General features: G+C 39.2%; 1 protein-coding gene across 1 annotated transcript in view; it reads left to right on the top strand.

Moving 5' to 3' along the window:
• LOC133846953 (twitchin) overlaps window positions 1-22,852 on the top strand; it is a 64,141-nt gene extending 41,289 nt beyond the window's left edge. Inside the window, 30 exon segments of the mRNA XM_062281665.1 lie at window positions 3-302; window positions 305-1,636; window positions 1,925-2,206; window positions 2,290-2,358; window positions 2,361-2,588; window positions 2,855-3,860; window positions 3,862-4,143; window positions 4,145-4,689; window positions 4,692-4,922; window positions 4,925-5,078; window positions 5,080-6,119; window positions 6,122-6,358; window positions 6,361-6,486; window positions 6,489-6,923; window positions 6,926-7,252; window positions 7,255-10,080; window positions 10,083-12,140; window positions 12,143-12,178; window positions 12,181-12,300; window positions 12,904-13,770; window positions 13,773-13,881; window positions 14,885-15,114; window positions 15,117-15,225; window positions 15,392-15,993; window positions 15,996-16,433; window positions 18,692-18,748; window positions 19,705-19,826; window positions 19,889-20,021; window positions 20,786-21,088; window positions 21,674-22,852. Of these exon segments, the coding sequence (XP_062137649.1) occupies window positions 3-302; window positions 305-1,636; window positions 1,925-2,206; window positions 2,290-2,358; window positions 2,361-2,588; window positions 2,855-3,860; window positions 3,862-4,143; window positions 4,145-4,689; window positions 4,692-4,922; window positions 4,925-5,078; window positions 5,080-6,119; window positions 6,122-6,358; window positions 6,361-6,486; window positions 6,489-6,923; window positions 6,926-7,252; window positions 7,255-10,080; window positions 10,083-12,140; window positions 12,143-12,178; window positions 12,181-12,300; window positions 12,904-13,770; window positions 13,773-13,881; window positions 14,885-15,114; window positions 15,117-15,225; window positions 15,392-15,993; window positions 15,996-16,433; window positions 18,692-18,748; window positions 19,705-19,826; window positions 19,889-20,021; window positions 20,786-21,088; window positions 21,674-22,311 (15,242 nt within the window). The 3' untranslated portion in view covers window positions 22,312-22,852.
• The last annotated feature ends 745 nt before the right edge of the window (window positions 22,853-23,597 follow it).

Genomic DNA, 23,597 nt, shown 5'->3' with positions numbered 1-23,597 from the left:
AAAAATTAAAATTGAAAATGAAGAGTATAAGACGACGTTTATAATGCCTAAAGTACGACGCGCCGATAAAGGATTGTATGTGGTTTCAGCTAAAAATGATTCTGGAATGGATATGGTAGAGATTGAGCTCGAAGTATTATGCAAGCCAAGCAAACCAAAGGGACCTTTAGCTGTATCCGACGTGTCGGCTGAAAGTGTACACCTAAAATGGGAAAAGCCAGATGACGATGGTGGAGAACCCATTGAACATTATGTAGTTGAACGTATGGATACCGAAACTGGTCGTTGGGTGCCAGTTGCGACAACAAAACGCCCGAAGCCAGTATTACCGGTTTAACGGAAGGCAAAGAATACTTCTTCCGCGTAAAGGCTGTCAATAGCGAAGGAGAATCCGAACCTTTGACCACTGATACGCCAATTACAGCGAAAAATCCATACGATGCAGCCAATACACCTGGTAAACCACAACTTACTGATTGGTCGGCTAATCATGCCGATCTCAAATGGCGGGAGCCAGAAGATGATGGTGGTACTCCTATTACCGGCTATATTGTTGAGAAGAAGGATAATAATACCGGCAAATGGCAAAAGGTATTAGAAACAAATACTCCTGCTTGCAAGGCCCGTGTTAACGATTTGATAGAAGGCACCAAATATCAGTTCAGAGTCAAGGCTATCAACAAGGCGGGCCAGAGTAAGCCATCTGAGCCTTCGGATCAAATGATAGCCAAAGACCGATTTGCACCACCGAAAATTGACAGAACCAACATTAAGGATATTACTATCAAGGCTGGTCAGCATATACGATATGACATTAAAATTTCAGGAGAGCCAGTCCCATCCAAGATATGGTTCCATAATAAAGCTCGAATCGAAGATGATGCGTATAACATTGATATGGAAGCGCATCGCACAAAATTATCACTTCCGTATGCCAAGAGAATACATACCGGCAAATACACAATCAAAGCTGAAAATGAATCGGGCCATGATGAGGCCTCCTTCGAGGTAACTGTTTTAGATAAACCAGCTTCACCAGAAGGTCCATTGCGTGTCTCAGATGTGCACACGGAAGGATGTAAGCTAAAGTGGAATCCACCTCTGGACGATGGTGGATTGCCCATTGAACTACGTGGTTGAGAAAATGGATCTGAGTCTGGTCGCTGGCTACCATCGGGTCGCTTTAAAGAGCCATTTGCTGAATTAAATAATTTAGAGCCCGGTCACGAGTATAAATTTCGAGTGCTGGCAGTCAATACGGAAGGTGAATCGGAGCCACTTAACGGTGATCATTCAATTATTGCCAAGAATCCATTTGATGAACCAGGCAAACCCGGCACTCCAGAACCTGTTGATTGGGATAAGGATCGCGTCGACTTGGTATGGCGACCGCCATTAAATGATGGTGGCTCTCCCATAACTTCTTATGTTATTGAAAAACGTGAGAAAGGCGGAGATAATAAATGGTTGAAAGGAGCTGAAATACCTGCACCGCAATTTGGTGAAGAGTGTAAGGCGTCGGTGCCAAACCTGGACGAAAACTGTGAATACGAGTTTCGAGTTAAAGCTGTTAATGCGGCTGGCCTGGGAGAACCATCCGATGCTAGTCGATCGATCGTCACAAAACCCAGAAAACGTAAGTAAACATTACCATAAAAACTTACAAATTTCACCTGTACAAGAATCAAACTAACAAAATCAACAGAAACAAGATCTAAAGAAAATGTGAACAACTGTACATCAACAAACTTAAGCAAATGAATAGAAAGGAATTATGAATTTAAAATTATTCTGTTCGTTAGCTAAGTACCCAAGAGTAGAATTTTGAGTCACCCCTTTAGTTTTAAAAGTTATTATTACCTATAATCATATTGAATGGAATGTCTTGTGTGTATTAATTTAATTTTATTTTAATTTTACCCAGTTGCACCCAAAATTGATCGCCGCAATATTCGCACGTATAATGTGAAAGGTGGTGAGCCAATATTCTTGGATATTAACGTTAGCGGCGAACCAGCTCCCGAAATAAGTTGGACTCAAAATGGCAAAACAATAAGTCCCACATCTGTATGCCACATCGAAAACGTGCCTTACAATACGAAATATATAAACAATAACCCAGAACGCAAAGACACAGGGCTTTATAAAATTGTTGCTCATAACCTTTATGGGCAAGACCAAGTCGAATTTCAAATAAATATAATAAGTAAGTATTTAATACGCGAATGCTACTCGAGTATGCGGGCTTTGTCATGTGAATCAATACTAACGATCGACTGTTCATTTCAGCAAAGCCAAGTAAACCTGAAGGTCCCTTGGAAGTATCTGACGTTCACAAGGACGGCTGCAAACTGAAGTGGAAAAACCAAAGGATGACGGCGGCGAACCAATCGATAGTTATTTGGTCGAAAAATACGATCCTGATACTGGCATTTGGTTACCTGTGGGTAAGACTGATATACCTGAAATTACTGTGGATGGATTGATACCTGGTCAAGAGTACAAGTTCCGTGTGAAAGCCGTTAACAAAGAAGGCGAATCTGAGCCATTGGAGACTTTAGGCTCAATCATCGCTAAAGATCCATTCAGTGAGTATTGTATTTTCATTTAAAGTTAAACTAATATGCTAAATTTTAGGACAATGAAATTTTATTGTAATAAAAAAAATAATTTGAGAAATATAAAACCATAAGTTCCCAAGTTTTAGTTGTTAAAACATATTTTTGCTATCATTCAATTGAAAAAGATTATTTGAAAATTGAAAAAGATCTATTCCTATTCTATGCTTTCTGACAATAACATCCAATTTTTTATGCAAGAGACTATAAAATCATATTTACTGTCATCTGTTTAGCTACACCTTCGAAACCAGGAGCACCAGAACCTACAGATTGGACTGCAAATAAGGTGGAATTGGCGTGGACAGAACCAGCTACTGATGGCGGCTCACCAATAACCGGGTACATTATTGAAGTCAAGGATAAATATAGTCCACTATGGGAAAAAGCACTCGAGACAGACATTGCAACTCCAGTTGCAACCATCAATGGATTAATTGAAGGCAATGAGTATCAATTCCGCGTAATTGCACTTAACAAGGGCGGGCAATCCGAGCCATCGGAAGCAAGCAAAACATTTGTAGCTAAACCACGGTATTTGGCTCCAAAAATCGACCGCAGAAATCTGCGAGATATAACTATATCAGCGGGAACTGCTCTCAAATTTGATGCAAATATTATTGGCGAGCCAGCCCCGAAAGTAAATTGGAAATTTTCGGATTATCCACTGCAATCTGGTAAAAACGTTACAATTGAAACTCCCGACTATTTTACAAAATTAGTGATACGTCCGACACATCGCGCCGACTCTGGCGAGTATTTAGTTACGGCTACAAATAGCTCGGGTAAAGACAGTGTGTTAATTAACGTGAACATAACGGATAAACCAACTCCACCCAATGGACCGCTTCAGATATCGGATATTCACAAGGAAGGGTGTCACTTGAAGTGGAAGCGCCCCAATGATGATGGTGGTACCCCCATAGAATATTTTCAAATCGATAAGTTAGATCCGGAAACTGGAAATTGGATGCCTTGTGCTCGTTCTTCAGAGCCACAAGCCGATGTTAATGGTCTAACACCTGGAAGTGAGTATAAGTTCAGAGTATCTGCTGTAAATGCCGAGGGTGAATCCGCTCCCTTAGTTGGTGACGAACCCATTATTGCTAAAAATCCATTTGATGAGCCCGACAAGCCTGAGAATCTTCGTGCTGTCGATTGGGATAAGGATCACATTGATTTAGCCTGGACTCCGCCGTTAAATGATGGTGGTTCTCCTATAATTGGCTACCTTGTAGAAAAAAGACAAGTATGGCAAGTGGGAGAAAGCATTGGAAGTTCCAGCTGATCAATGTAAAGCCACTGTACCCGATTTAATCGAGGGTCAAGCCTATGAGTTCCGGGTCAGCGCTATTAATGCTGCCGGCCCTGGGGAACCGTCGAATACCACAGGCCCAATTATCGCCAAATCACGCAACAAGCCACCCGTCATTGACCGCAGTAGTTTAATTGAGGTTCGCATTAAAGCAGGTCAAGCGTTTGGTTTTGATTGCAAGGTCTCGGGCGAGCCAGTCCCAAAACTAAATGGCTACTAAAAAGAAAGAAGTCTATACGAAAGACAACGCAAAGGTCACTCATTTGGAGTACAATACTAAACTTAAGATAACAAATGCAACACGCTCTGACTCCGGTTTATACACAGTTCATGCTGAGAATATTAACGGTGAGGATAGTGCTGACGTTAAGGTCATCATTATTGATAAGCCATCGCCACCCAATGGACCGCTCAAGGTGGAAAATGTACATGCCAATGGTTGTACTTTGAAATGGAGTCCACCCGATGATGACGGAGGTCAGCCCATTGACAGTTACATTGTTGAGAAATTCGATGAAGCAACTGGACGTTGGGTGCCGGCAGGAGAAACAGATGGACCTAAGACAAATCTGGACATTAAAGACTTGATACCAGGACACAAATATAAGTTTAGAGTACGTGCTAAGAACCGTCAGGGCACATCAGATCCACTTACCACACCCCATTCAACTGAAGCTAAGAATCCTTACGATGAACCAACTAAACCAGGCACTCCTTTAATTAAAGATTTTGATAAAAACTTTGTTGATTTGGAGTGGAGAGGCCAAACAGCGATGGCGGCTCCCCAATTAGTGGTTATATTATTGAGAAGCGTGATAAATATGCACCGGATTGGGAAACATGCGGAGAGATTGAAGGCGATGTTACCAGCGGTCATGTACCTGAATTAATTGAGGGCGTTAAATATGAATTCCGTGTGCGAGCTGTAAACAAAGCTGGGGCAAGTACGCCAAGTGATCCAACAGCGCCTCATTTGGCACGCGCGAAAAATTTGCCCCGAAAATCGATAGGAGTTTTATGGCAGATATTAAGGTACGAGCTGGCAATGTTGTTGAATTCGATGTACCGGTCAGTGGAGAGCCAATACCAAGCAAGGACTGGTCGCATGACGATAATATTGTCATTAATACGGATCGCGTAAAATTTCAATTTTGATGATCGTACAAAATTACGCATTCTTGACGCCAAACGGATTGATACGGGAACATACACGCTACTGGCGCGCAACCATAACGGTGTGGATAAGCATTCGGTTAAAGTGACGGTTCTGGATGTTCCCAGCGTACCAGAAGGACCTCTACGTGGCGACGACGCTACGAAGAACTCTATCGTATTACGATGGCGACCACCCAAAGATGATGGTGGCTCAGAGATCACTCATTATATTGTAGAAAAAATGGATAATGATGCGATGCGTTGGGTTCCAGTCGGTGAATGTTCTGGCAACGAGTTACGTGCCGAGAATCTTATCGAAAATCATGATTACAATTTTAGAGTACGGGCTGTCAACAAATTGGGCCAATCACATCCACTGACAACATCACAAGCCATTACAGCCAAAGACCCATTCACGCGTCCTGATAAACCAGGACAGCCTCAGGCTGTGGATTGGGGCAAGACCTTTGTTGATTTAGAGTGGGCAACGCCAAAACGTGATGGAGGCGCGCCAATCACTTCTTATATTATTGAAAAGCGTCCAAAGTTTGGACAATGGGAAAATGCTTTGGTTGTGTTAGGTAATGAACTCAAAGCTCACATCCCTGACTTGACTGAGGGAGGTGAGTATGAATTCCGTGTCATTGCAGTAAATCGTGGCGGTTCAAGCGATCCCTCAGATCCGTCTGGCACTGTGATTTGTAAGCCACGCTTCCTCGCGCCATATTTCGATGCATCTCTATTAAATGACATTACCGTGCACGCTGGAAAACGCTTGGGTTGGACTCTTCCCATTGAAGCATCACCTAGGCCGAGCATTAAATGGCTTTTTAATGGCAAGGAAGTGCTCGGTGAATCGAATCTCTTCCAAAATGAACTGACTTTTGAGATATCATCGGCACGTCGCAGCGATGAGGGACGATATACTTTGATATTGAAAAATGAACATGGTTCGTTTGATGCATCGGCTCATGCTACTGTACTGGATCGCCCATCTCCTCCAAGGGGTCCTCTCGATATATCGAAAGTTTCTCGGATGGCTGCCACTTGGCCTGGCATGTACCAGACGATGATGGCGGGTCTCCAATACTACATTACATAATCGAAAAGATGGATCTGTCCCGCGGCACTTGGTCCGATGCCGGTATGAGCACTCATCCTGTTCATGATGTCATACGTCTGATCCACAACAAGGAATATTTATTCCGCGTGAAAGCAGTCAATGCTATTGGAGAATCGGAACCATTGGAGCTCGCCAAGAGCATTATAGCTAAAACGAATTTGATGAACCAGACGCTCCTGGAAAGCCACTTGTTACCGATTGGGATCGCGATCATGTCGACCTACAATGGACACCACCGAAATCTGATGGCGGTGCCCCACTCTCTGAATACATCGTTCAAAGAAGCAAAAGGGTAGCCCTTACTGGGCGAATGTTTTACATGTCCCTGGAAACAAAACAAACGCCACAGTTCCCGAACTTGTTGAGGGACAAGAATACGAATTTAGAGTGATTGCCGTTAATCAGGCTGGACAGTCTGAGCCGTCAGAGCCAACAGATCCCATCATGGCCAAGCCTCGTTATTTGGCGCCAAAGATCATCACGCCCCTTAACGAGGTCCGCATTAAAGCTGGACTTATTTTTCACGTGGATATTGATTTTATTGGCGAGCCTGCTCCTGAAGCTATTTGGACGCATAAATGTAATCAATTAAAATCAAATGAGCGTTCGACAATTACTGCAATTGGACACCATACTGTTGTGCACACTGTAAATTGTCAACGTTCAGATTCCGGTGTCTATCATTTACTTTTGCGGAATGATTCAGGCATTGATGAGGAAGCTTTGAATTGATTGTACTCGATCGACCCGGACCACCAGAAGGTCCGTTGGTGTATGAAGAAATTACTTCAAATTCCGTCACAGTATCATGGAAGCCACCCAAAGACAATGGCGGCTCTGAAATTTCGGCATACGTTATTGAGAAACGCGATTTAACGCATGGTGGAGGCTGGGTTCCAGCTGTGAACTATGTGAACGCAAAGTACAATCATGCGATTGTTCCTCGTTTGCTCGAGGGAACTAAATACGAGTTTAGAGTTATGGCTGAAAATCTGCAGGGTCGATCTGACCCCTTGACATCCGAGCAGCCTGTGATTGCTAAAATCAATACACTGTACCAGGAGCACCGGGTAAACCTGATTTAATTGACAGTGACAAGGATCATATCGCTATTAAATGGAAGCAACCGATTAGCAATGGTGGCTCGCCGATATTAGGTTACGTCATCGAACGACGTGAGGTCAGTACGGGCCGTTGGTTAAAGATCAATGGTGAACCAGTGCCAACCACCGAATATACCGATAATCGCATAACACCAAATCATCAATATCAGTATCGCATATCGGCAGTCAATGCAGCCGGCAATAGCAAACCTTCTGAACCATCAGCAACACTTACGGCCCGCCCTATGCGCGAGAAGCCGCAACTTTATTTGAATGGCTTGGTTGGCAGACGTGTTAAGGTACGCGCTGGCGAACCAGTAAATATCAACATACCCATTTCTGGAGCACCAACGCCGACAATTGAATGGATGCGTGGTGATGTAAAATTGTCAGAGTCAAAGAAAATCTCTTGCGATACAAATTCGGAAAGAACTATTTTCCGAATAGATGATTCTGCTCGAGAAGATGCTGGAATTTATAAATTGAGTGCGAAAAATGAATTTGGTCAGGATTCAGCTGATATTGAAATTATTGTTGTGGACAAACCATCGCCTCCTGTGGGACCACTTAACTACACGGAAACTGCTCCTGATCATATCTCACTACAGTGGAATCCTCCCAAAGATAATGGTGGTAGCGATATAACAGGCTATATTATTGAGTTCAGTGAGTTTGGTGTTGCCAATTGGAAACCCGTGCCGGGATATTGCCCCAAAACCAATTATTGTTGCAAGGGACTCATAGAAGGCAAGAAATATGTGTTCCGCGTACGTGCTGAGAATATTCATGGTATCTCCGACGCCTTGGAAGGTAAGCCAGTTGTGGCCAAATCACCATTTGATCCGCCTGGTGAGCCATCACAACCCCAAATTGTTGCTTACACTCCGAACTCAGCTTCATTGGAATGGCATCCTCCAGATTATTGTGGAGGAAAACCGATTTCAGGTTACATTGTTGAGCGGCGAGAGCGAGGCGGTGAGTGGCTCAAATGCAATAATTATCCTACACCAAATACCAGCTATACCGTGCCCGATCTACGTGATGGTTGTCGATACGAGTTCCGTGTGACAGCCGTAAATGATGCTGGCCCAGGAAAACCATCGAAGCCATCAGAACCAGTGACAGCGGAGCTACAACGCTATCGTCCTGATGCTCCAGAACCACCAAAAGCCGATCGCATCACAGAAAGCGTTACACTTTCATGGCGCCCTCCACGTAATGATGGCAAGTCGAAAGTCAAGGGCTATCACGTTGAAGTGCGTCCAAAGAACTCCAAAGAATGGCGTCCCGTTAATGAATTACCAATCAATGCAAATGTTTTCACTGTTCCTAATTTGAAAGAAGGCGAAGAATATTCATTCCGAATTATTGCTGAAAATGATGTTGGTCGCTCGGAACCCTCAAAACCATCGCAGCCTATCACAATCATGGAGCAACCTAATAAACCATGCATGGATTTGGGTGGTGTACGCGATATTATTTGTAGGGCCGGCGATGATTTTAGCATTCATGTGCCATATGTGGCATTCCCGAAACCAAATGCATTCTGGTACTCAAATGATACTGTAATTGATGATGTGCTAGATCATCGTGTGCATCAACGTTTAACAGATGATGCGGCTTCATTTGTTGTCAAGAATTCCAAACGCTCCGATTCAGGTCAATACCGTTTACAGCTGAAGAATCCTTCAGGGTTCGATACGGCCACAATAAATGTGAAAGTTTTGGATAGACCGGGCCCACCACATAATTTGCGTGCTGATGAATTTGCTGGGGACTCATTAACCCTTTATTGGAATCCTCCGAAAGATGATGGTGGTTCACCAGTGCAAAATTATATAATAGAAAAGAAAGAGGCTCGTTCCTCAACTTGGTCTAAGGTGAGCAGCTATTGCACCGTGCCTTTTGTACGAATTCGCAATCTTGGAATTAATAAAGAGTATGAATTCCGCGTGTTTGCTGAGAATAAATATGGTACATCGGAAGCAGCCATTACAACAGAACCAATACGTGCTCGCCATCCATTTGATGTACCAAATGCACCTGGTATTCCCCGAGGCATTGATTCTAGCGAGGATAGCATTACTATTGCCTGGTCTAAGCCCAAGCATGATGGTGGTTCACCGATTACTGGATACATAATCGAAAAGCGCTTGTTAAGTGAAGAGAAATGGACAAAGGCAATGCATAATCTATGCCCGGATTTAACGTGCAAGGTGCCCAATTTAATAGAGAATGCAGAGTACGAATTCCGTGTAGCGGCTGTTAATGCTGCTGGACAATCCCCTTATAGCGCATCCAGTGATTTAATTTATTGCCGCCGACCACCGCACGCACCAAAGATCACTTCCGATTTATCTATACGGGATCTCACTGTGATTGCTGGAGAAGAATTCCACATTACTGTGCCATATCACTCGAATCCAAGGGCTGTACCGAATTGGAGTATTAATGGTATTGACGTTGTTCAGGATAAACGCATTAAATTTGAAACAGATGATTACAGCTCGATATATAGAAATGTAAGCGCCAAACGATCGGAAACTGGTTCATATACAATTACATTAAGCAATACTAAGGGTTCGGACACGGCATCTTGCCATGTGACTGTGGTAGATCGTCCTGGCCCACCGCAAGGACCATTAAATGCTTATGATATTACACCGGATACGTGTACGTTAGCTTGGAAGACTCCTTTAGATGATGGTGGGTCGCCCATTACTAACTATGTTGTAGAGAAGTTAGACACGAGTGGCACTTGGGTAAAGTCAGTAGTTTTGTTCGTAACACGCACTACGATCTAATGGGCCTGGAACCCAATCATAAATACAATTTCCGAGTGCGTGCTGAGAATCAATATGGCCTGTCTGATCCACTGGATTTGTCCGAGCCGATAACAGCCAAACATCAATTTACTGTGCCTGATGAACCTGGACAACCCAAAGTCATAGACTGGGACTCAGGCAATGTGACTTTGATCTGGACACGTCCAACAAGTGATGGTGGCTCTCGTATTCAAGGCTATCAAATTGAATACAGAGATGTTGTGAACGACTCTTCATGGAATACTTATGAGTTCCTCATCAAGGATACCAAATATCAACTATATAATTTGATGAATGGCAATGAATATGAATTCCGTATCAAGGCAAGAAACGTCGCTGGTCTTAGCAAACCGTCGCAACCATCAATGAGATTCAAACTTAAGGGTAAATTTAATGTGCCTGCGGCACCAGGAACTCCACAAGTGACGAAAGTTGGCAAAAATTATGTCGATTTGAAGTGGGAAAAACCAATAAATGATGGAGGATCTCGCATCACCGGTTACATAATCGAGAGACGAGATATTGGTGGTGCAGTTTGGGTTAAGTGTAATGATTATAATGTGCTAGATACCGAATTTACAGTCATTAATCTTATCGAAATGGGCGATTATGAGTTCCGCGTATTTGCTGTTAATGCAGCTGGTCGTTCTGAACCCAGTTTATGCACCATGCCCATTAAGGTGTGCGAAATTTTGGGCGGCGAGAAACCTGATTGGATTAAACGTTTACAAAACCGAGTCGCACCTTGCGGTAAAGATTTTACTTTGGAATGCGCAGCATCAGGTAAACCAAGACCTACTGCCCGTTGGCTACGCAATGGCAAAGAAATCCAAATGGGTGGAGGACATATCTCAAGCGATAGCAAGGATGGCGTATTTAGATTGCACATATCTAATGTACAAGCTAATGATGATGGGGATTACACTTGTGAAGCCATCAATTCTTTAGGATTTGTACATACCTCGGGTTATCTAAAAGTGGGCTCGCCACCTATTATCAATAGATGTCCCAATGAACTGTATTTACCAGAGGGCGATAATAACAAATTTAAAGTTTATTATTCTGGAGATCAGCCGATTTCAGTGAGACTAACACGCAATAATGAGCCCATAATTGATTCAGGCGATAACTCACATTTTAGACTTAACATCTTCGATGATTATATTGCCATTTGTATCAGGGATATTGTGAAAAACGATGCTGGTCAATATCAAATTGAATTATCTAATGATTCTGGCAATGCAAACGCGAATTTTAATGTCTTTATTACTGGTCTTCCTTCAATACCAACTGGTCCTTTGGGAATATCTCACATTAATAAGCACTCTTGTACATTGGCTTGGCGTCCACCTAGTTATGATGGCGGACTAAAGATCACTCACTATGTGGTGGAACGCAAGGATCTTACTTCACCTCATTGGATTACAGTATCGAGCTCATGCAAGGATATGTCGTTCAATGTGCAAGGTCTGCTTGAGAATCAAGAATATATATTCCGAGTGATGGCTGTTAATGAGAATGGTATGGGTTTGCCATTAGAAGGCTTAAATCCGATACGCGCCAAGGCTCCAGTTGATCCACCATCACCGCCCGGCATTCCACAAATTACCGAAATCGGCGGAGACTTTGTTCACTTGGAATGGACCAAGCCCGAATTCGATGGCGGTGCCCATATCCAAGGCTATTGGATTGACAAACGCGAAATTGGCAGCGATACTTGGCAACGAGTTAATCCAATCATATGTCTACCCAATCAAATTAACTGCCACAATCTAATTGAGAGTCGTCAGTATGAATTCCGAGTTATAGCGCAAAATATTGCGGGGCTTTCAAAGGAATCATCTGCATCGCAGACCGTTAAAATTATCGATCCAAAGGCGGCAACGCCACCCATTATTGAGAAACCACTGCGCGATGCACATTGCATTCAAAATCACAATGCGCAGTTCACTTGCACCATAACTGGTGTACCTAGACCAACTATATCCTGGTTTAAGGGCGCCAGGAAATAACAAATGGAGCTCGATATCGCATCTATTCAGAGGGGACACTCATTTCCTCAATATTAACGATATTTTTGGTGAAGATGCCGACGAATATGTTTGCCGTGCTGTTAACAAAGCTGGTGCCAAGTCCACACGTGCTGCACTCGCAATTATGAGTAAGTAAACATTTTAGCTATCTCGAATCGCGCATTAAAAATGGTACAAAAATACCAAATATATATTTATGCTTTTGCCACACAAACGCCACTTTGACTTGAACTCCATTACTATTTTGTAAATAAATAGTGAAGTTAATAGACCCCTGCCCTGAGTGTCTTGGCTCGAAATGTGATTGCCTAAAAGAATTCAATGAAACCTAAATCCCAAAATTATGATATTGGTTCTTATAATGTGTCCCCAGTAGAAAACTTAAAAATTGCAACAATAGTTTCAATTAGTAGTATTAATTTATTTTTTTACAGTATTAATGAATCTTCCTCTTCTTACTATTATAGAAAACATAAATTACAAAAGATCTATTTAGTAGTAAATTAATTTTTCTATTATTATCGAAGCTTATCGTAGACATACACAATACATACATATTTATTCATAGAAAAAGCTACATGAAGATATAAACATTTTTAAAATTATGATTTAAAATTCTCGGTATTTAATATTATTCTTAATTTTTGTAATTTTTTTCTGCTGATTGTTGCATATTTACAACATATTTCAAATGGTGTAATAAATTTCTAACGAATTATCTGTATTTCAAGCTGCCCCTAAACTAAATGTGCCACCAAGATTTAGAGATACTGCCTACTTCGATAAGGGTGAAAATGTTGTTATCAAAATACCTTTCACCGGTTTTCCCAAGCCTCGCATACATTGGGTTCGGGAAGGAGAATGTATCGAATCTGGCGGTCACTACAATGTTGAAGTGAAGGATCGTCACGCTGTGCTGACAATACGCGACGGCTCTCGCCTCGATTCAGGGCCATATCGAATTACAGCTGAGAATGAACTTGGCGTCGATGTCGCCAACATCCAAGTGCAAATCAGCGATAGGCCAGATCCGCCACGTTTCCCGTTAGTGGAAAGTATCGGGACTGATTCGCTGTCTCTAAATTGGAAACAACCTGTTTGGGATGGCGGTAGCGACATTACAAACTACCTGGTAGAACGCCGCGAGCATCCATTGTCTTCGTGGATACGTGTGGGTAACACACGCTTTACTTCAATGGCTGTCAGTGGCTTAAGCCCAGGCAAGGAGTATGATTTTCGTATTTTTGCCGATAACGTTTATGGACGTTCGGATTCATCGGAAATAAGCACTTTGATCAAAACGAAAGATGCAACTAAGAAGAAGCCAACAGAACGCAAATGGGAGTTGGATGCGAATGGCAAAAGAATTCGTGGCAAGGCCGATGGACCTATTAAGGATTACGATTCTTATGTATTCGATATTTATTCAAAGTTTGTTCCACAGCCCGTGGAAATATCACAATCCAGTGTTTATGATAAATACGATATTCTAGAGGAAATCGGAACTGGAGCGTTTGGTGTTGTCCATCGATGCCGTGAGCGCAGCACTGGCAATATTTTTGCAGCAAAATTCATACCTGTATCGCATTCCGTCGAAAAGAGTTGATTCGCCGAGAGATTGATATTATGAATCAGCTGCATCATCAAAAACTTATCAACTTACATGACGCTTTCGAAGATGATGATGAAATGGTACTCATTCTGGAATTGTAAGTAGAAAATATCTTAAAAATTGTTTGTTGATCGACTCCGCATAATAGATATTATGGTAAAATGATATTATTGTAAAATTAACAATAAATATCCCACATGTTAAGTACAATTCCTGCTGGCACAAAGTTATAACACATAGTTATAAATATTAACAACAATCAGAAGGTACCATCTTTGACCCCATAAAGACTTCATATTTCTGATTATTGGTATATTTTTGATACTTTTATATAGTTTATAGCGATATACCAATTATATATACATATATCTAGTAGTCTTAAGCCTCTCACACACGATGCAAACAATTTGCGGCAAGTTTAAAAATAATTTGCAATTTGTTTTGTTTTGCAAGTTCTTTGTTTGCAGCAAAATGGTTTCACGTGCAAATTTGATTACAGCAATCAACTTGCTGCATTTTTTTTTTGCATCGTGAGTACCTAGCCTTAGGGATGCTTTAGTATTTCTTCCGAATATTAATTTGCTGTATTTTTAGATCCAAAATCATATATATATATCAATATATAATTATACAAATTTCCAATTATATATAATTTCTTTGCACCATAATTCGAAAATAATACCAGTATTGATAAAATGTACCGTAGAGTACAGCAATATTTAATGTTTTTATACCCGCTAGAAAGGTATTATATAATTGTGCCGGCAGGAAATGTATGTAACAGGTAGAAGGAGGCATCTCCGACCCTATAAAGTATATATATTCTTGATCAGCATCAACAGCCGAGACGATCTAGCCATGGCTGTCTGTCCGTATGAAACACTGGATCTCAGAGACAGATCTATATCTATCGACAGCATTTGTTATGTTGGCACGCAGATCAAGTTTGTTTTAAATTTTTGCATAACAAGTGTAATTTTAAAGCTAGATCGAATTTTGGTGTATACAATAATAACAATAGTAATTATGATTCCTGAAAATTTGTCTGATTTAGTCAAAATTATTATGTACATACTTAACAAATATTTTATATTGAATAGTTTATCCGGTGGTGAACTCTTTGAGCGCATTACGGCTGAAGGCTATGTGATGACCGAAGCTGAAGTTATCAACTATATGCGACAAATATGTGAAGGCATCCGGCACATGCATGAGAAGAATATTATTCACTTGGATATTAAGCCTGAGAATATAATGTGTCAGACTCGTAGTAGCACATGTGTTAAGCTCATTGATTTCGGATTAGCCACACGATTGGATCCAAATGAAATGGTAAAATCACGACGGGAACAGCTGAATTTGCTGCTCCGGAAATTGTCAACAGAGAACCCGTTGGCTTCTATACTGATATGTGGGCAACCGGAGTACTTGCCTACGTTCTGTAAGTTGATTTCAAAATAGCTCTTAACCTTAAGGTACCACCTTTAACCATAATTGGATTAAAATCTATTATTTAAGCTATAAGTGTACAGTCTAAGGATGTAAAAACTGAGACCCTCTAAAGGCGGTCAAGTATTCAAATTCACCACTTTTGCTTTTTAATACAGATTAAGTGGACTTTCTCCATTTGCTGGAGATAATGATGTGCAAACACTGAAAAATGTGAAGGCATGTGATTGGGACTTTGATAAGGAAGCATTCAAACACATTTCCGAAGAGGGCAAAGATTTTATAAGGAAACTTCTTCTTGCCAACAAAGAGAAACGAATGACGGCGCACGAATGCCTGTTGCATCCCTGGCTGACGGGAGATCATAGTGAATTAAAACAAAAAATTGCACGCGATCGTTACCTCGCATATCGAGAGAGACTAAGACAAAAATATGCCGATTTCGAAAAGTATTTATTGCCAATTGGACGATTATCCGAATATTCTTCATTGCGGAAATTACTCATGGAGAAATACAAGATACACGAAGCGGTCTTTGATCGAAGACAAGCTGCTCCACGATTTGTCATTCGACCAACCTCTCAATTTTGTTATGAGGGTCAAAGCGTTAAGTTTTATTGTCGATGCATTGCAATTGCTACCCCTACATTAACGTGGTCGCACAACAATATTGAGTTGCGGCAGAGCGTTAAATTTATGAAAAGATATGCTGGTGATGATTATTACTTTATCATAAATCGAGTTAAACTCGAGGACCGAGGGAATATATCATTAGAGCCGAAAATCATTATGGCTCACGCGAGGAAGTCGTTTTCCTCAATGTCCATCCCCTGCCAAAAGAACAGCCCAGATATCGAATTGAATCGACGCCGGTTCGTCGCCGTGAACCATTGCCTTACACATTCTGGCAGGAAGAATCCGAGTCGGCACCCAGTTTTACATTCCTTTTACGTCCACGCGTAATGCAAGCTCGTGACACATGTAAGCTTCTTTGTTGCCTCAGTGGTAAACCAGTTCCTACCGTCAAATGGTATAAGGATGGGCGTGAATTAAGTAAATACGAGTACGCCATGACCCATTCAGATGGTGTTGTCACAATGGAAATAATTGATTGCAAGCCTTCGGACTCCGGCAAATATAGTTGCAAAGCAACTAATTGCCATGGGACTGACGAAACTGAGTGTGTTGTTATAGTTGAAGGTAAGACGACTAATCCGTTTTTAATTTTTAGCTGTTAGATGTTAATATATGGAAGTTTTTATTCTACACTCTTATTATTATTTAGTAAATTGTTTGTTAATTTGAAGATTCTTTTCGTAAGATGTTGCAATTAATCAAAAATGTTCAATATTTTTGGGGAATAAATCAATAATATCGCTTAATAGTGATGCTTAGCAAAATACTACTATAGGTATATATAATACCCAATACTGATTATTGATATTTATAAAACTGTTGGCGTCCTGCTACAAATTCCGTATGTACGTTATAACTGGATAAATTCAATTGTGTACTTTGCAGAATTTTTTTGTTATTTATTAACAATTAATTAATATTAAATTAACAGACAACAGTTTTCCAACATACATTATAATAGCTACATGAATTGTTTTTCGTCTTGAGCACAGTTCCCAGATGCGTAAAATCGTTTTTGCCAAGCAACTCCATAGTGTTTTAAAAAAATAACATCTTCATCCACATTTTTTATACCCGCAACCCATAGGGTAGAAGGGTATTATAACTTTGTGCCGGCAGGAAATGTATGTAACAGGTAGAAGGAGGCTTCTTCGACCCTATAAATGTATATTCTTGATCAGCATCAACAGCCCAGACGATGTAGCCGTGTCCGTCTGTATAAACAGCTAGACCGCAGAGACTATAGCACTTGTTATGTTTGCACGTAGATAAAGTTTATTTAAAATTTTTCCACGCTCACTTTCGCCCTCGCAAATTGACAAAACTCGAATAACAAGCGTAATTTTAATGCTATATCTTATCGGTTGTTTCAATAATAAGTGCTAGGTAATGAATGCCATTTTATCTGGTGTGGCCATAAATTTTGTATAGTGATTTTGTTGTCAACATTTAGTATTATAGAAAATTTCTAAAAAATTGGACAATGGTTTTAATATGTCGAGGGTAGTGTGGTCAATATTTCGGTAATCAGCTGATTATTGCACTTCCAAATGTTTTAGATCACAATTATTTGAAATTGCTTGCATTCTTTTAAAAGCAAAAAATAGAGGAAAGGTTTAGAGAAAATAGCCGAACTGATCAAATTCACCACATTGATCTTTTCAAAACGAGTTCATTAATATAATTAAAAACACAAATAAATATAGTCAACTAATAAAAAGATGTTAAATATATACACCAAAATACTTTTAAATGCACATAGTGTCGCGTTGTTTAATAAATCGCTAATTTTCCGTTGATTTTATTTTACGTATGATATTGTTCTTCCTGCATCAGTTTGTCTAAAAACAGATGCTTGAATTGCATTATTCATATTTTTGAGTTTAGATTTAAGTAGGGTATCACCACTAACCATATAATACTTACATATATAGATACTTTAACTCTTGAAGCAAAACGTATAATTCGCCGAATGCTGCAATTAGAACCGAATTCGAACGCCGCGCGCAACTTACCGTACGTTCAGTCGCATGAGAGTTTTAAATAGTGTGTGCAAAAAGAATTACGGCTTCATTAATTTAAAATTGTAATTTTAAAACCAAATATGTATATGTAATTATTCTCGATCCGGAATCGAACTCGCACACCACTTGCAAACTATCAGCAGCCATTTAACTGCAAACATCTAAGACTCGAGCAATTGCTGTCGTCTTCATCTTCGCGACTTGCGAGGCAACTGCACGTTGCAAAACTTCACATGCATACTCGTACCAATATAAATTGGCGAGCACAGCGCAACGAAATACGCTCGTGCTCATCGTTCCGCATTCGATCTACGAATGACTTCGAATTTCGAAATGAACCAAAGAGGCTCTGCAGTTTTAATCGCAGCGTTCGGCTCTTCTGGGGTCGCAATAATGGGGATGCGAATGATATGTTTTGCTCCAAGACATGAATTATCTATGTATGTATTATATGGTTAGTGCTTACGCATTTAATTATTCCCAAATGTAGCTTATTATTTAGCATGAACTGATTTCTAATGGTTCATAAAAATTATAGTATTACTGATTAAAGGTTGCTGACTTCTACATTAATTAATATACATAAGTTCTAATTGCGCACTAAAAATTAAGGACGTTATATGTTTTAACATGAGATATTTCTCGCAAATGCTAATACATATACCATCTTAATTTGAATGAAGTTGAAAAAAGTAATGTGCATGAAACTACTTCCATCTATTAAATTTAAATTTAAAAAATGAGATTATGACTATATATATTTATCTATTATTTTTATTCAATACGAACTATTCATAGGAGAATGGGTTACGCCTGAGCAGGCTGAACTTGCTCACAATTTTCTATACTCAGGAGGTAATTTATATTTCTGGAATTTTTATTATTAAATACAAATACAGCATGAAACTATTTATAGATGTTATTAGTTTTCAGATATGCATGTAGAATATGTACTTGATTAAATTTCAGATATCACATTTTACTGAAAACAAATATTTACCAAATTTCATAATTACATAATCAATTTATCTATAAAGCTTTTCGTCCTGACTGGCACAGATTATCAACTCACAGTCGAGACCTTAACAGATAAGTGTCTTTTACACTATTAAGTTCACATTATGATATAGTCATGAAATAAGGCAAGCGTTTAAAAATTACCCTTTAACTTTTGTAAAACGTTTATAGTAATTAGTATTTAAAGTATTTTATTGAGAAGACTTCTCTTAATTTAGGACTTGCCAAAAATACCTTGACTTTTATTTTGTTTTTGCAATATAGTAGGTATTTGCTAAGAAAAACAAAACTTTTTTGGAAATAGAATAAAGTTAATAAAACCAATCAAAGACCTTAATTTATGTGTAAACATTTCGTACAACATTTGTCATTCATTATGAAGGATGGTAAGAATTTAGGAATTTGAAAAATTACAGCCCTATTGATTTTTCAAATATTATTAAAACCGTTGTGAAGAAATAGCATACAGGGTAAACTAATCAGTTATATCAAACTTGTAAAAGTATAAAAACAAAAATAAATGTCGATACTTCTTATCGGTGCAACCTCAACACCCATTTTAGCAAAGCTTACATATTAGTTTGTTCTTTGTACAAAAATACAAAATTAATATTAATAACATGTATTCAATATTCCTTGTGGATATAATTGATTAAATTCGCAATAATTATATGTGCATCTTATCTCTATCCTTTTCCATCAAATTGAATGGTTACACAATTTCTATGTACTTTACCAAATATTAATATTACCAAATCATACATATCTCACTGAAATATTGATTATTTCCACAGATCGTAAGTACATTGAACAACCCATCAAGCCATCCCCAGCACCAATTATCACAAACCGTCAATTTACATCATCAACCAGTAATGCGCAGACGGCGAGAACCAGCTTAACTTCTGATGGCAAGGTTGGTTTTTTGTAAAGATAAAAAAAAATATGTAAATGATTCGTTTATTTCATAAATAACAGACTGTCATCAGCACAAACAGTAGTTCCTCAACAACTCAGAATAGCATTTCAAGTAAGAAGAAATATGCAGCCAATTCCTTACAAGCGCCAGGCAGCCCATCTAGATCTCGAAGTGCCACCAAAGAGCTAATACGTAAGTATAGTCATTAATCGAAATAGTGCAATGCAAGACATAACTTTGCAAGACAATTGAGTTCAAAATATGTATCAGAAAAAGTGTGTGTATATACAAAAAGTTAGATATGAAGACCATCAAAGACATACCAGAAGAAAAAGTTGGCGAAGTCTTAAACTCTCCTATCAGCAATATACTAATTTATCTAATCGATTTTTGGCTTGTGATGGGAAAGGTGGAGACTTCACTTCCTTTACTTATTATTACTTATATCTGCAACTGAAGAAATGTGTGGTATATCGTTATTATGTGAAAAATATATATGTATATACCACCAAAGACACTAAGTCCCGACATCAGCAGTACTTCTTTGCATTTTAAATTCAATTTTGAATGGATAACACCCAAACATGCAGGAGTCATCAATACTTTAGTTTTAGTTTTTAAATTACGCTTGCTATTAAATATTTTCGATTTCTAAGGGACGAATATAAAAATGGCATGTGAAAATATAAAACAATCCTGATCTGCATACAATAAGAGCTGTACCGCTAATAGTCTCTGAAATCCGGTGGTTCATGCTGACAGACGGGCATGGCATATGGGTTCAGTCCTGTAGGCACAAAGTTATAAAACCATTATACTTTATAGGTAGCGGAATTAAATATATATAACAAGACGAATCACTGGCAAAACTACAGACCGCAGCTCGTTAATCACAACTACAACTTTAACATACTTTAAATTAATTTATGAATCTATATTCTTCTATATTAAAAAAGTTCCTCCGGACGACTCGTTAATGTGCAAGCCGGAGTTTACAAAGCCTCTTTTTGATTTGACTGTACACGATGGCGATGAATTAGTATTAAGTTGCCATGTAAAAGGCGATCCAGAACCACAAATCACATGGTCCAAGAACGGCAAGACTATATCTTCCTCGGAAATAATGGACTTAAAGTATAAGAATGGTATTGCCACTCTTACCATTCATGAAATTTTTCCGGAAGATGAAGGCATTTTCACATGCACTGCAACAAATTCAATCAGTGCTGTCGAAACCAAATGCAAACTAAGCGTTAAACGTAAGTGATTGTTATTAAATAATAATAATATTATTAACATATGTAGTTCACACAATATACAAGAAGTATAAAGTTAAAAAATCAAAAATTAATATGTACATAAATAATAAAACAATTTATGAACTTTCATTTATTATATAAATAATGAATGAACATACTACTAATTTACATAGTTCTTTTATAAAAAAATAATTTTTGTAAATAGAAGGTTATTTAATCATAATTTCGATAGAAGACGTGTGTATTAAGCAGAATGAAATCAATTATCAATCGAAATATTTAGTATATTAAATAACTGGACCCAAATATATATTGTACTATACATAAGTGTTGCTTATTGCCTACATCACTAGATGTACTTTATCGCGACTTGATTGTCCGAGTTATAAGTAGTAGAACACTTGTTTTATTACAGATAAAACTAATTTTCAATACTTGTGACTATAAATTTATGTTAATTAAAGGAGCAGCTCTGTACATTGGGAACTGTCCCTAAATATAGATCGTCATAGACAGCCGCACCTTACTATTTTGATTTTAATTATCATTATTATTAATAATATTACTTTTCGTGGACATTTTCAGTTTTGGACAAAGTGTCGAGCAACCGTAGTGTACCGGTTGGAAGCGATAAACAACCTAAAATTGTAAGCCATTTGGAATCAAGATTTGTTAAAGATGGAGATGCAGTTACTCTGGCTTGTCGTATTATTGGCGCCAAACATTTTGACGTAGTATGGCTGCATAATAATAAGGAAATCAAACCCAGCAAGGATTTCCAATACACGAATGAGGCGAATATTTATCGCTTACAGATCGCAGAAATATTTCCAGAGGATGGTGGTACTTACACGTGTGAGGCGTTTAACGACGCTGGTGAAACTTTCAGCACATGTACCATAAGTGTCGTCGTACCTGGTGACGAACCGAAGTCGCCAACTTTTATCAAATTTCCTATTTCTGTTTCTTTAACGGAAGGAGAGAAAGCTAATTTTGAATGTGAGCTCGACAGCGATCTGTTAAATCTGTCTTGGATGAAAGATGGCAAGCCTGTTGATGAGTCGCATTCGAGATACTCATTCACCAAGGACAACAATCGTTATACGTTTACAATCATCAAATGCACATTAGATGATGTTGGCCAATATCAGACGAAGGCAATGGCTACGAAGGGTGAAAGCCTGTGTGCATTTTCGCTTAATGTGCAGAGCCCTGATGCCTAAAGCACATGCAACTATTTAGACTGCTCATTATTTACTAAACATATCTCATCAAAATTTGAAACAAAATTAAATCTCAAAAATCAATTATCAAAAGGTAACCAACGATACAGATATTCTCTATCCTTCATTAGTGACTATAACTACAACCTCAATTATATGTGGACTGACAATAATACGAAGATCACCTATTATTTATAGAGAAAAAACAAAAATGTTTTGCTTATATTTAAATAATAGTAACATTTAGGCGAAATGTAATTTCATATTTTATTGTATGATACAACTGCTATGTACATTAATTGACTCTTGACCATTCTACGAAAATTCTATAGCGGGTCAATCAAACTGTCGTTCAATCTGTGGCACTTATGCTGGCATCCTCACTTAAAATCTTCACTGCATAAGTTTCACATTTTAGATCGCCATGATTTTTTTCTGCTATTTTCATATAATATTATTGCGATTAATTGAACCAAAAATAGATTACAATAAAGCTGAAATATCGAAAATCGAAAAAAATAAACGAATTGCAAATTTACAAGCTGGTTGTTATTTCAATGATTTAGCATCTAACTGCAGGCTGTTGTTCTTGCTAATAAAAAAATCAATCTGGTTCCTCTTGACCCATGCTGGCAGGCCCTGCACATACTACCGAGATAATTGCTGACAAATCACTCACTTAAGCGACAATTGCTTTAAGCAGCTCGGACTCCACAGGCCTGGGGTCCTGGTTGCCGACGGAATGCTGCCCATTTAATGTTATGTGAGGGAGGCGTCTTCAAAATAAATGTAAACACTTGCACTTTTCTATTTTTCTTGGTAAAACTTTACAAAGCACGTTTTTATTTTCTCATTTGAAAAACACTTGTAGCGCACAACGAAAGTAGTGAACATATGGTAGAAACAGAAAAAGCACTAAAGTGGGCAGAGTGACCATCACGAGAGGAAGTTAGATCAGTGTGGCTGCGCGTATGACAAGGTGACACGCACAGTATACTAGCTTTTGTCGCTATCGATAACACTCGATCGCGACCACACTGTCAGGCAGAGTTAGGAATCCACCTGCAGCAGCTCCTTTCGACGGAAATCGGATGTCCGCGAGGGGATGATCCACGTACCAACGCGGGTGACGGATAGCCGATAGGCCGTTGCCAATGATGCGCTGAAATGACTGGTCGCAGTGCACGGGTCGATCAGTGCTCGCATCTCGAACGTTTTAAATCCGGTGTCGATCAGGATGTTGGCCGTCGGAAGAATGCTCACAGCCTTATCCTGCAACAAGGATG

This window comes from Drosophila sulfurigaster, chromosome 4, assembly GCF_023558435.1.
Source record: "Drosophila sulfurigaster albostrigata strain 15112-1811.04 chromosome 4, ASM2355843v2, whole genome shotgun sequence".
In the NCBI taxonomy this organism is placed as follows: Eukaryota; Metazoa; Arthropoda; class Insecta; order Diptera; family Drosophilidae; genus Drosophila; species Drosophila sulfurigaster.
The sequence above is the reverse complement of the archived record's forward strand: the minus strand, read 5'-3'. Positions and strand labels throughout refer to the sequence as shown.